Below are 12,641 nucleotides of genomic sequence, written 5' to 3'. Positions count from 1 at the left end.
CTTTGTGTAATCACTGTTTGTACTGTATTGTGTCTTTAACCAACACTAACTATGAAACTTTCTGGCACTAAAAAACAGACCATAAAAAAACAATAGGAGGGGTTTATTTTTCTTATAACTTGCAATGAGAATTCCCATATGGAGTGCAAATGGGATGCGCGCTAAAAATATCTGCTTTGATAACTGAAGCTGAAAATGTGTTTACATCAAGTTGAGCGGAGTACTTGAGGATGAAACAGAAAAAGTGAAGTGAGTTTGAGACATTCCATCTTGAAAAATAAACAGGTTATCTCAAGTAAGTCATCTCACAGGTTCACAAAAAGGAATACGGATATCCTTATTTACTGTAGTTTAATGGAAATTTAGGTATAAAATTTAGGTTCAGTACAAAAAAATGCAGAAGGATGAAACATGGATTTGATTGGAAAGACTAGATAAATATTGGTAACATGGACAAAGCCAACATGCAATGTTTGTTGTATTAGCAGTGGGCAATACAGTACAGCACGAATAGTGAATTGCAGTCATGTGGCCAACAGGGGTCGCCATGGTTCTTCAGTCACACTTGTCACTTTCCCTGCTCCCTCGTTCTCTGTGACGTCATATACCCTCAGAGCAAGGAAAATGGCGTCCAGTTCGACTCGCAATCCTCCTCCCTTCCCCACAAATGACGAGACAGGAGCAGGACTGTCGGACTTGGCAGATAGAGATGGTGACGAGGGAGAGGATATTTTCGTAAGTAATGTAAGTATGCTTCTCCTTTTATCTCTAAATCCCTCTATCTTTGTGTAGGTACAGTATGTGTAGCAGAGCCGCAGCTAGCATAACTGAACTGACTCGCATTCTTGGGTTGACTTAATTCTGTTTTAATTGTCGACACATTTTTTAAATTACGTGATACGCAGGCAGTTTATTCAGTACGTTGACGATGTGTGTGTATAGTTGAGTTTCCTGTTGTCGAGCTCCTCCTAACTTTGTTATTGAATTGGCTTTACTTGACTCCCCCTGCCAGCATCCCCATTTTTCCTTTATTGGCCAGGAAGCTGACAGCTTTCGTGTAAAGTGTTTTTTTTAATCAAAGTGCTTTTTGTTGACTGTAGAGTAAACCATTGAATCGAGGAGTATCTCAGCCTGACCGAGGAGAGCTCCTCACTGGGGATGCCAGCAGCCGTACCAGCACCCAGTCTAACGGAGTCAACTCTGATGAGGATAACGACCTGTTTGCCGGTGAGAACACGATGACTATCCCCGGAAACTTAGCATTGCATGCGTGTATTGACCTGCATTGGTCCCGCGGACCTTTATATACGTGTGTATATATATAATCTTAAGGCAGTCGTGTCAGGGGGATAAAGTTTTTCCACACTGACTTTTTTCTGCAATACAAGCAATGCAAGGCAGTGTTTATTTACAAGCGACGATTGTAAACTGATGTTTGTTTTTTATTGCCCAGAGCAGCTTTATGCCACACCCCCAATCTTGTTACATTGGTTGGCTCACACTTGGCTCTGGTTAGCTCTTGGAGAATCCGTAGCCAAGAAAAATATGAAAACATATCATTAGTTTCAGTCGACTAAGTGATCAGGATCGTGATTTTATGACCAATTCATAAAGATATTTAAGCTCTTCCAATAGTTCTCATATGTTTTTTCCCCAACTGTATATCATGTGCTAAATAAGAGCCAGTCTTCTTGCATAGGACTGTGATGTTGTGATCTGTATGAGCCTGTTTGTTTCCTGGATGCAGCGAAAGGGCACAATTTAGCATTATGTTCTTTATGTTTCACTAATATTGTGTCTTTTTGGGGTGTTGTGGCAAATGTGTTCAGCGATTCAACACACCATGGTTGTGTGACGCTACACACACAGATGTGTGTTTTTTATTCATCCTTTCAACTCATCCTTAATGAGCTCAGTAATAAGCCTTGTGTGTTTATGTGTAACCTTAGTTGCATTGTTTTAGTGATTGCTGTTGCAGACCACAGCAAAACTGCATCAAGATCACAGTTCACCACATCTTGGCACTTTTTGGCATCAATAATACGTAAATGTAAATGCACTGTGTGTAAGATGTCTGTTCTTTCCACAGAGGCACAGCTAAGCATAGACAAATCTGGCAACTCTGCCCGGAAAGAGCCCTCCAGTTCCTCTGTTCCACATCCCGCCTCTTTGTTCACTCCTGCGGCCATGCCAACCACTTCCTTGGAGCAGGTACAGGCCTTTTAGTCGGGAAGGATCGTGGATGCAATTAATTGCCTACATGCCGTCCCAGTGCCTCTCTGTGGTTACGAACTTAAACCGCCTCATGTTCAAACGGTTTTCATTGAACTGATGTGTCCTTGATTACAGCTAGAGGAAGAGGAGGACAAGGATACTTTTGATGTGGATATTGCTGTCACCAACCCTGAGAAAGTTGGTTAGTGTCTTTTTCAAGTTTGTTTGTTGTAGTATTTGAACAATGTGCCCAAGTGAAAGAATGAACTTTTTGAGGTTTTCTGTTTTCCACTGAAAGGAAGTATCACCTAACCTTTCCTGAACTGATCTTTATCTACAATTTGTCCATGCTCTCAGGTGATGGCATGAATGCATATGTGGCTTACAAAGTATCCACCAGGGTTTGTAGTCATCCTCGAGCACATTCATGACATCCCAGTTTATAATGTAGCCATCAAGTAGTGATAGTGTATCTGTATGTAAACCTGCAGACCTCCCTGCCCATGTTCAGGAATAAGATCTTTTCTGTGAGGAGGCGCTTCAGTGACTTCCTGGGTCTGTATGAGAAGCTGTCAGTCAAACAGTCACTCCATGGCTGTATCATTCCACTTCCACCAGAAAAAAGTGTTGTCGGTGAGTGAGTTTTGCTAGAAATGTAATTCTCTTACTGCTGCTGCTATAGTTTTTTTTTCCATTGTTTTTTTTCTTGCAAATGCAAATGATTAATTCTGAATAAACATATTTATTTCATTGACAGGAATGACCAAAGTGAAAGTGGGGATGGATGATCCATCATCAGTGGAATTTGTGGAAAGAAGAAGAGCCGCTTTAGAGAGGCAAGAGCTAATGTTTTATACAGTGCTGTTATTAAACAGATGGGTGACAGGGCGAAAAAAAAAATTTCTAGGTGTTAGACGAGAAAATGTGTTGGAAATCCCACATTGAAAATATACAACATAAAGTGGCAGGAAATACTTGTGTGCAGATATGGGGAAATAACTACAAAAATACACTTCACTCACCAACTATGCTACAGAAAAGATCAGTTAGGATAATCCATAATGCTGGTTATAAAGAACATACAAACCTTTAATTCCTGAAGTCACAATTGTTCAAATTTGCTGATCTGGTAAACCACCAAAGAGCTGACATTTTGCATACAGCAAACAATAACCTGTTACCCAATAACATAATACAACAAGAGACAAGAAATATGACCTTGGGGAAAAATGAAACATAAAACATTTACGTAGACAAACAACCATTCACCTATGGACAATTTGGAGATGCTAATTAACCGAAGATGCATGTTTTAGGAATAATATCATGAACACACCATACAGAGATGCTCAAGCAGAGATTCGAACCCAGATCTTTCCGATCTCCCCACTGTGTGGCCAACATGATTAGCAATATGTGATGTATTTCAGTGTACCCTGCATGCATGTTGACAATAAAACCATTACTTGTTTCACATCTTTGTGACATCAATGTGTGTTTTGCAGATATCTTCAGAGAGTTGTTTCTCACCCTTTGCTGATACAAGATCCTGATGTGCGAGAGTTCTTAGAAAGAGAAGATGTGAGTAACTTTCAGCTGAATTAAGACCAAACACCCATTCACCTATTTGTAAATCTGTGGGGTTTTTTTCCTTTCAGTTACCCCGAGCCTCAAACACACAGGCACTGAGTGGAGCCGGCTTTCTTAAAATGATCAACAAGGCATCAGATGCTGTCAACAAGATGACCATCAAGATGAACGAGTCTGACACTGTAAGGAAATGTGGCCTGTAGATGTGGCGAATTTTAATTGAAGAGCTAAATCAGAAGCTTAGAACAATGCTAGGGTCCAAATTCCTCAAGTACTTAAAGGGTCACATATAGTATGTACGAGCACTGCATAGGGAGCCACAACAAGGAGGCTGAAGAGACCAACCCAAATTTTATGTACATATATATGTCACAATATGTCACATTGGCTTCAAGAACACTTGTCAACAAAGGTTCTAATTTTTCAGTGTGGCACTCACAGTACACTAAAAAATAGTAACACCTATTAGATGGCATGCTTAGAATAACTCGACTGTACAATGGAACTGCACTGTATGAACATATTTCATTATTCAGTGGTTTGTGTAATATCCTCAGTTATGTGACAAGTCTTATTTTTGCCCTTCTTAGTGGTTTGAGGACAAATTTCAGGAAGTGGAGAATGAGGAGCAGCAGTTGAGGAAGCTCCATGCTGTGGTGGATTCTCTGGTCAATCACAGGAAGGGTGAGCCATCATTGCATTCAAACATAACATAACTCAACAGATATAAAAAAACAGTCGTGTCCAAATGTTCTACATAGGTCTTATGAGAATGAAATTGCGTTGATAATACATGTTTAAATATTATCACCTCCAAACACCAGAGCTATGCGGAAACACAGCAGTATTTGCCAAAAGTATGGCCATGCTTGGGAACTCTGAGGACAACACGGCGCTGTCCCGGGCCCTGTCCCAGCTGGCGGAAGTGGAGGACAAGATGGAGCAGCTGCATCAAGAGCAGGCATCCAGTGACTTCTTCATCTTTGCAGAGATGCTGGCTGACTACATCCGTTTGCTGGGTGCTGTGCGGGTAAGAACACAACTACTGTACACAATGTGCTTCACAAAAGCAGATAAAGTCCAAAGTACGGTGGATTCCCAAACATTCCAGATTCAGAATTCATGGCCTTGCAAATTTGCCACTTTTGCTTAAAAACAACAAAAAAGTTTGTTTTTTCTACCAAAGTAGGCTTGTTTTTCCCCAGAAAAAGCATCTAATTCACCCTAAATTATATATAATTACACTGTCACTGAAATGTTGATCCCAAGTTGAAGGACATCATCAATGTCAATCCAGCAGCGCTAAGTGTGTAAAAAAAAAATAAGACTTTATATTTTTATTGTCAATTACTTGAGTTTTGTCACCATCCGCTGGTGGTCCTCTAGAGAGTTGGAGTCAGGATGTCCTGTACATTAAAATCCTATCTATGAATGATAAGCATGGAAGTAACTAACTCAAATAAATACATACTGAAAATAAACTGTTTACCTCTCCCATGAAGTTGTGTATTCTGTCAGCGCAATTGCTAATATTGACTACGTTGAAGTTTTTAAACCAGTTCTTGGGCTTCAAATATGCCACGCCTTCATCTTAGTAGGCATTTGGTGTTGTGTTACTTTTTGTCAGCTCGATAAGACACCTTAACCATTAGCTGGATGTCTGCAGGGCTGTTTTGACCAGCGCATGCGGGCGTGGCAACGATGGCAGGAGGCTCAGAGCACACTTCAGAAGAAAAGGGAAGTTGAGGCCAAATTGCTGTGGGCCAACAAGCCAGACAAACTGCAGCAGGCCAAGGAGGAGATCAGTGAGGTAACATGCACTGTCATGTGTTAGCCAAGACAAAGACATCCAGGTTTTGCTTACCAATCAGCAGCTAAAATACAGTGGATTCCTGCACACTTGTGATTCAACATTCACAAGTCCAAAAGTTTGTGGAATTTTGGTCCAAAAGATTGATTTTTCTCCCTGAAAAAGTTTTGGCAGAAAACACATCTCATTCACTACACGTCTATAAGTGTGAATAAGTATGTGATAATACAGGTTTAAAAAAAAACTGCCTGATAATAAATACATTAATCAAACAATAAATTTAAAATGAACAGGATGATTTTGCTGGCCTCATATTATATAATATTATATGATTGTCAATTTTCCTTGTCTCCCTCCTCCTCAGAGAAGAAGAGACGGGAAGGGATGAAAATATTCTTCTCTTGTTGGGAATCACCAAATACAATAACTTCTGCCTGAGCTTGTTTTGTAAACAGAGTATTAGAGCTTGGGGGAGGGCAGAGAGTTTATATACAGTGAAGAAAATAAGTATTTGAACACCCTGCTATTTTGCTATTTCTTCCACTTAGAAATCATGGAGGGGTCTGAAATTTTCATCGTAGGTGCATGTCCACTGTGAGAGAGATAAACTAAAAAGAAAAATCCAGAAATCACAATGCATGATTTTTTAACAATTTATTTGTGTGATACAGCTGCAAATAAGTATTTGAACACCTGTGTATCATCTAGAATTCTGACCCTGAAAGACCTGTTAGTCTGCCCATTAGAAGTCCACCTGCACTCCATGTATCATCCTGAATCAGATGCACCTGTTTGAGGTCGTTAGCTGCATAAAGACACCTGTCCACCCCATACAATCAGTAAGACTTTAACTTGTAACATGGCGAAGACCAAAGAGCTGTCCAAAGACACCAGAGACAAAATTGTACACCTCCACAAGGCTGGAAAGGGCTACGGAGCAATTACCAAGCAGCTTGGTGAAAAAAGGTCCACTGTTGGAGCTATCATTAGAAAATGGAAGAAGCTAAACATGACGGTCAATCTCAATCGGAGTGGAGCCCCATGCAAGATATCACCTCGTGGGGTCTCAATGATTCTAAGAAAGGTGAGGAATCAGCCCAGAACTACACGACAGGACTTGGTCAATGACCTGAAAAGAGCTGGGACCACCGTTTCCAAGGTTACTGTAGGTAATACACTAAGACGTCATGATGTGAAATCATGCATGGCACGAAAGGTTCCCCTGCTTAAACCAGCACATGTCAAGGCCCGTCTTAAGTTTGCATATGACCATTTGGATGATACAGAGGAGTCATGGGAGAAAGTTTTATGGTCAGATGAGACAAAAATAGAACTTTTTGGTCATAATTCCAATAAGCGTGTTTGGAGGAAGAAGAATGAAGAGTACAATCCGAAGAACACCATCCCTACTGTGAAGCATGGGGGTGGTAGCATCATGCTTTTGGGGTGTTTTTCTGCACATGGGACAGGACGAGTGCACTGCATTAAAGAGAGGATGACTGGGGCCGTGTATTGTGAGATTTTGGGGAACAACCTCCTTCCCTCTGTCAGAGCATTGAAGATGGGTCGTGGCTGGGTCTTCCAACACGACAACGACCCGAAGCACACAGCCAGGAAAACCAAGGAGTGGCTCCGTAAGAAGCATATCAAGGTTCTAGCATGGCCCAGCCAGTCTCCAGACCTGAACCCAATCGAAAATCTTTGGAGGGAGCTCAAACTCCGTGTTTCTCAGCGACAGCCCAGAAACCTGACTGATCTAGAGAAGATCTGTGTGGAGGAGTGGGCCAAGATCCCTCCTGCAGTGTGTGCAAACCTGGTGAAAAACTACAGGAAACGTTTGACCTCTGTAATAGCAAACAAAGGCTACTGTACCAAATATTAACATTCATTTTCTCAGGTGTTCAAATACTTATTAGCAGCTGTATCACACAAATAAATTGTTAAAAAATCATGCATTGTGATTTCTGGATTTTTCTTTTTAGTTTATCTCTCTCACAGTGGACATGCACCTACGATGAAAATTTCAGACCCCTCCATGATTTCTAAGTGGGAGAAATAGCAAAATAGCAGGGTGTTCAAATACTTATTTTCTTCACTGTATAAGGAAGTCCACCCCTCTGTGACATCACAAAGGGGCAGTTTTACCAGGCCTTTTAAAACCAAGCATTTTGAGGCATCCCAAACTTCTTTCAGAGCTCACTTCCAAATGCACAAATGCCAAATCCCTTCTGCTGTGTGTATGCTAGCGGCCACGCTATATGTGCCCTGTGATTGTCTGTCTTGTGACCAGTCCGAGGTGTACCCCGCCTCTCGCCCAATGACATCTGGGATAGGCTCCAGCATATGAAAAATAGGAAAGCAGACATGCATGCACGTGGCAATTTATCAAAGCCGGCAAAATGATCAAGTTTGTTTTCATTTATCGACTGATTAATGTATCATCATGAGGCTGTTTTTTCTGAATGAAAAATATTGCCACTTGTGGGATCTCATGATACCCCAGTTAATAGTGTTGTCTCCCCTCGGTGTACGTCTGCAGTGGGAGGCCAAAGTTACACAGTATGAGAGAGATTTTGACAGGATTGGCATGACGGTCCGCAAGGAAGTCCTCCGATTTGAGGTAAGTGTGTCACTTTAATTTATATAGTAGTATTATATGCAAAGGGTTAAACAGCATGCTTCAAATTTAGGTTTTTATTCTTTTTCACTGGCAGGAACATAAACATGACCTACATAATTGTAATTGTATTTTCAGAAAGAAAAAGCCAAGGACTTGAAGAGCCAAATAATCAAATATTTGGAGTCAATGCTTCAGTCTCAGCAAAGGGTGATGATGCCAATGGTTTTATGGATTATGTATAAATACTGATGTAATATTATGTACAGCATAAGTTGTGCATGTGTATTTTTTCTCATTCTTGTCATATTTCTATTTCAGCTCATCAAGTTTTGGGAAGCTTTCCTTCCTGAAGCCAAGGCAATAGCATAATGAGGAGGGACACTTTTTAAAGCCCATCTGCCTTTTCTGAACACTTTACCTCGACCAGGAACTGAGAGAGAACAATTTTGAAACACAAGAGACTTCCATCAATTTGCTCTTGTCTTCTGATTCTTAGTATATTCCCTAATTCTGTACAGTTATTTGATATTGGTGCTCTGTATAACAACTTGTTTATAATGATGAATGAGGATCAGCAGAGTGGAACCATGCTGTAGTATAGCATTTGTAAAAAGAAAAACAAATTGGGCGGAGGGGGGCATAAATAAGTATTTATGTTACTTGCTGAACCCATATACGAGTTTACACTGCGGTACCGCCCTAGAGTAACACTGCTCATAGTTTACATAAAAGTTCAGATGTGTGACAGACATTCCATTTTAGTCGTGGATGCATGTCAGTTTATGTTTCGATGCACTAAAAAGAATGGGTGGAAAAGCAGTCATATTAAATACCACTAGAAGTCAAACTGGGAGGCTTAGCACATTACTTGTTACTGTGTAGTAGAACGTTTTAAAGGTTTTATTGACAGGGTGGCAAGCTTGACAGAGTAGTTCCAATCTTAGAATGGGGAAGTAATAAGTGGAAATAGCCAGTACTCTGGTAATGTGTATGATGATGACCTTGTAGTCGTGTTAATCATCACTTTCTCATGTCTGCATCAGCGATGCAAGTCCTGTGGAGCTGCTGCTGAGGTTACAAAAACATTTGCAAGCTATAAAATGACTCATCTAGTCAAATTGGATTGATTGGGAACCCTTCTTTGGTGTACTATGGTATAAAGACAGATGAAATGTTAGTACGGCTAGTTTCGTCTTAAACCTTTATGAGTTCAGTTCTGTCATATCCATAAAATGTGCTTTATTTTTGTAACCACCTCACATTAGCACACACAATTTCTTGGAAATGCTACACAGGTGGATGGAAAAAATAAATAAGATTTGGTTACGCTTTGCACACAGTTTTTGTGTTTGTGCCAGATGCTTAAGAATGATGTTGATCAATGGTGACTGGATTCTAAAATGAGATTTTCTCTCGAGCAGATGGTATGGTTTATTTGTTTACAAAAATAGTAAAAGAGTAAAAAGAAAAGGCTCATTTAATCCCACCCTTTCTCTGTATCACAAATTATTTATTGACACCATATTTTTATCACGCTGACAATTTTTGTCATTAAACATTCACTTCCTGCGCCTTTCGTAAATGATAGATTGTATTTATATTATTATAATTGTGGGATAGGATAAACAAACCTGAGTATTTAAAAGTCACCAGTTCATTCTACTAGTATCATCCACTGTTGTTTGCTGTGTTTTAAAATAAATTAATGGTTTGCTGTGTTTAAATTACAGTCATCTGCATTCAGGTTACATAGCTTTAACCCCTTTAAATGATTACCAAGCATGTGAGCTAGGGAAGTAGGCGCTAGATTCAAGCAGTTCCGAGTTTGGTATGGAGCAAAATAAGGTCAGCCTAGTCATTTATGAAATCAAGTTGTAATAAATATGTATTATATGTGAGGCGGACCTATTTATATGAAATACTTTTGATGATTTAGCCCGTTTCAATGTGACCTGGAAGTGTGCGTATGGAAGCGGGCGGTGCCGTCCGTCTACTTCCGGTGTGTTAGAACCTCTCACCAGAAGGCAGACAAGCGTTGAAGAATGGAGATGCTAACATGAAACATTACTAACAAGTATCACCGAGAACCTCGTCTCAAACATCAGGCAAACATCTCTACCAACCTCCTCCAAACAACAAATACAGCCGCCGTGCGCATGTGTGTGTGTCCTTTGCATCTGGATTTATCGCAACCAAGGTGAGTCTGTTGTGTTTGTTTGCAGTCGGACACAAATCCATAATATTTGTGTGTGCTCTTTGGTTGCTAGCTAATATTTCCATGGCTAACTGAGCTAATTTCCTTGTGCTCGCTCCAGCTGTCATTTAGCCATCAGGAGATGTTGGAGAAGGCGTTTACGACAAGCGGCGACAACGGTTCATTCAATCTTTATCGTTTGTAAACCATGCTCATAATCTACTATTAAAATATGCCATAGAAATGTGTGTTAAACAATATTTCCCATCTTGTCAGTTTCTAAATAAATTGGCCCAGACGATATGGCTAGCTAAGGTGGCTAACATTTAGCTCATGGCAGGTTGGTCAGGTTTTCTGCTGCTAACTTAGCTAACGGTATGTTCGTCCACTAATCGATGGTGACCCTCGCTATCTGTGGCTTTGTTAGTGAAACATTGCTTGTTTATTTGTTTTCAGAGACGTTCATATTTTTTTTGCCGCTCAGTTTAAAATGAAACCTTGCTGCTTCAACAAAGCGCTCAATCTCATTCAAGTCTGGTCTCTGTCCGTACAAGACAGGATATCACATCATTTTATTCTGTCATCTCTGTCAAGGCCTCTCCTCAGCCTGGTTGTTTTTGTTAGTGTTGCCGGATTCCTGTTGGTTCACTTCAGAATGAGCTCACCTTCTAGTCACACTTCTGCAAATCTATAATCATCTGGAACCACGCGTAATGCTATTGTCTGGAAGCGCATTGTTATAGGCTGCTCTGCTACGCGGTTGGCAACTGATGTTGTGTGTTATGCATGCAGTTTTGGCTCACCTAGTTAAACTTTCTTTTCAATTTCCACCCAGTTTAATCAAAGTGTTAGCTTGCTGCTGTCACAGCTGGAGTGTGCACTATTGGAAGGCCCCCCTCTAAGGCTACTCTTTTCACTGAAGGTTAAATCACTCTACTCACAGCCTTGATTTCTCTGGGAGAAGGAAAAGATGCTGGCTCATAGGTTTTTACAAGCACCTCTGTTCCTCAACACTGTTTTTGATCAACATTAGGTACATTTTCATTTCACATTTTAGTGCAGTGGAGCGTGCTTATCAGACTGGCGTCGACATAACCGGCTGTTGACATAACCAAACTAGCTTGCACATGTACTTGTGACTTTTGTCAGAGACATAGGCATTAATAAAGGATGCTTGGTGACGATGTTGTATTTTGAAGTTTACACTGCACTGATCAGGAAGCCACCATGTGCCTGTTTTAATGCCGTGCAATAGACACTAGTTATGTCGGTGATGTTTCACGCTGATTAGCAATAATGACGCATGAAACATGGGCCGATCGATCAATGCCAATTTCCTTAATTTGGGATATCGGCAATTGGAAAAGGCTTGCATATGAAACTGATTTTATCCACTGATTTGATCTCCCTCCTTAAAGGTCTGAGAGTCAGGCACTGCTTCGTTTTGCTCTGACAGCTAGCAGTTGAACCTAAAGCTAGCTGGAGCAAAGAGCCAGGCAGTGGCCCGCCGTTGGTGCTTATGAGCCGTAAAAAAAGCAAAGCTGCTGTAACCAAGGGGTTTCAGAATGCCCACTGATGTCTTGGAAGTAAAAGATGGGGCCTACGGCTGCAGGAGGGACTTTTATTCATGTACAGTCGTCACTCGTTGATCACGATTAATTGGTTCCAGACCCGACCGCGATCAGTGAAGTTTCAAGAAGTGGGATAATAAGGGAATATCATCATAGCGCATCAAAAACCTGTTTAACCTGCTTTCTCAATGCAATCTTTACCATTATTAGAGCTCTACAGACATGGAATAACACCCCTGTAGTCTTGATGCACCTTTTAGTCTTTGTTTATACCACATTGCTCAACTCTAAAGCGAAGGCAACTGGATCACCGAAGGGACACAATGACTTTAAACATTAGGAAGCAAGCTAACTAGTCAGCCTTCAATTTATTTGCTGTATTCTAAACTTAAAGGGGACATATTATGCTCATTTTTGGCTCTTTTTATTGATTTGTGCACTCCTATAGAGCAGCTATACACTAACCTGCACAGAAAGCTTTCTAGACCTTCCAAATTTTGCACCTCTTTCTGCAGTTTTTCATGGACTTACCGCTTCCAACCCAAACAAGTCTGTTTAATTTACTCCACCCCCAGCCCTTCTCTAGTTACGCCTACTCCGCTGTAATTGGTCACACTCCAAGTGCTCCAGAGGACTTCCAGA

At 40.7% G+C, this 12,641-nt stretch overlaps 2 protein-coding genes across 6 annotated transcripts in view; both read left to right on the top strand.

Moving 5' to 3' along the window:
- Positions 1-579: 579 nt before the first annotated feature.
- LOC131127504 (sorting nexin-1-like) lies at positions 580-9,569 on the top strand. 2 transcript variants are annotated; one of them, XM_058069483.2, is made up of 15 exons: positions 580-744; positions 1,101-1,227; positions 2,090-2,211; positions 2,350-2,416; positions 2,572-2,615; positions 2,706-2,847; positions 2,972-3,050; positions 3,720-3,795; positions 3,873-3,986; positions 4,395-4,488; positions 4,629-4,834; positions 5,471-5,614; positions 8,154-8,234; positions 8,370-8,441; positions 8,553-9,569. In XM_058069483.2, the coding sequence occupies exons 1-15, from the start codon at positions 625-627 to the stop codon at positions 8,601-8,603; spliced, it is 1,539 nt and encodes a 512-aa protein (XP_057925466.2). In that variant the 5' UTR covers positions 580-624; the 3' UTR covers positions 8,604-9,569. The 2 variants fall into 2 exon arrangements, with proteins under 2 accessions (XP_057925466.2, XP_057925467.2); XM_058069484.2 differs by lacking the exons at positions 8,154-8,234; positions 8,370-8,441; positions 8,553-9,569 and adding an exon at positions 5,979-6,088.
- A 620-nt stretch (positions 9,570-10,189) lies between these two features.
- The window catches only part of csnk1g1 (casein kinase 1, gamma 1), a 37,606-nt gene continuing 35,154 nt past the window's right edge, over positions 10,190-12,641 (top strand). For 3 of the 4 annotated variants that reach the window (XM_058045904.2, XM_058045903.2, XM_058045900.2), the window contains exon 1: positions 10,190-10,431. The gene's annotated coding sequence lies outside the window, so the exon portion shown is untranslated. The remainder of the gene's footprint in view (positions 10,432-12,641) is intronic. The other variant, XM_058045902.2, reaches the window with a different exon arrangement.

Source organism: Doryrhamphus excisus, linkage group LG11 (assembly GCF_037039965.1).
Source record: "Doryrhamphus excisus strain RoL-2023G ecotype Guam linkage group LG11, RoL_Dexc_Guam_v1.1, whole genome shotgun sequence".
In the NCBI taxonomy this organism is placed as follows: domain Eukaryota; kingdom Metazoa; phylum Chordata; class Actinopteri; order Syngnathiformes; family Syngnathidae; genus Doryrhamphus; species Doryrhamphus excisus.
The sequence above is the reverse complement of the archived record's forward strand: the minus strand, read 5'-3'. Positions and strand labels throughout refer to the sequence as shown.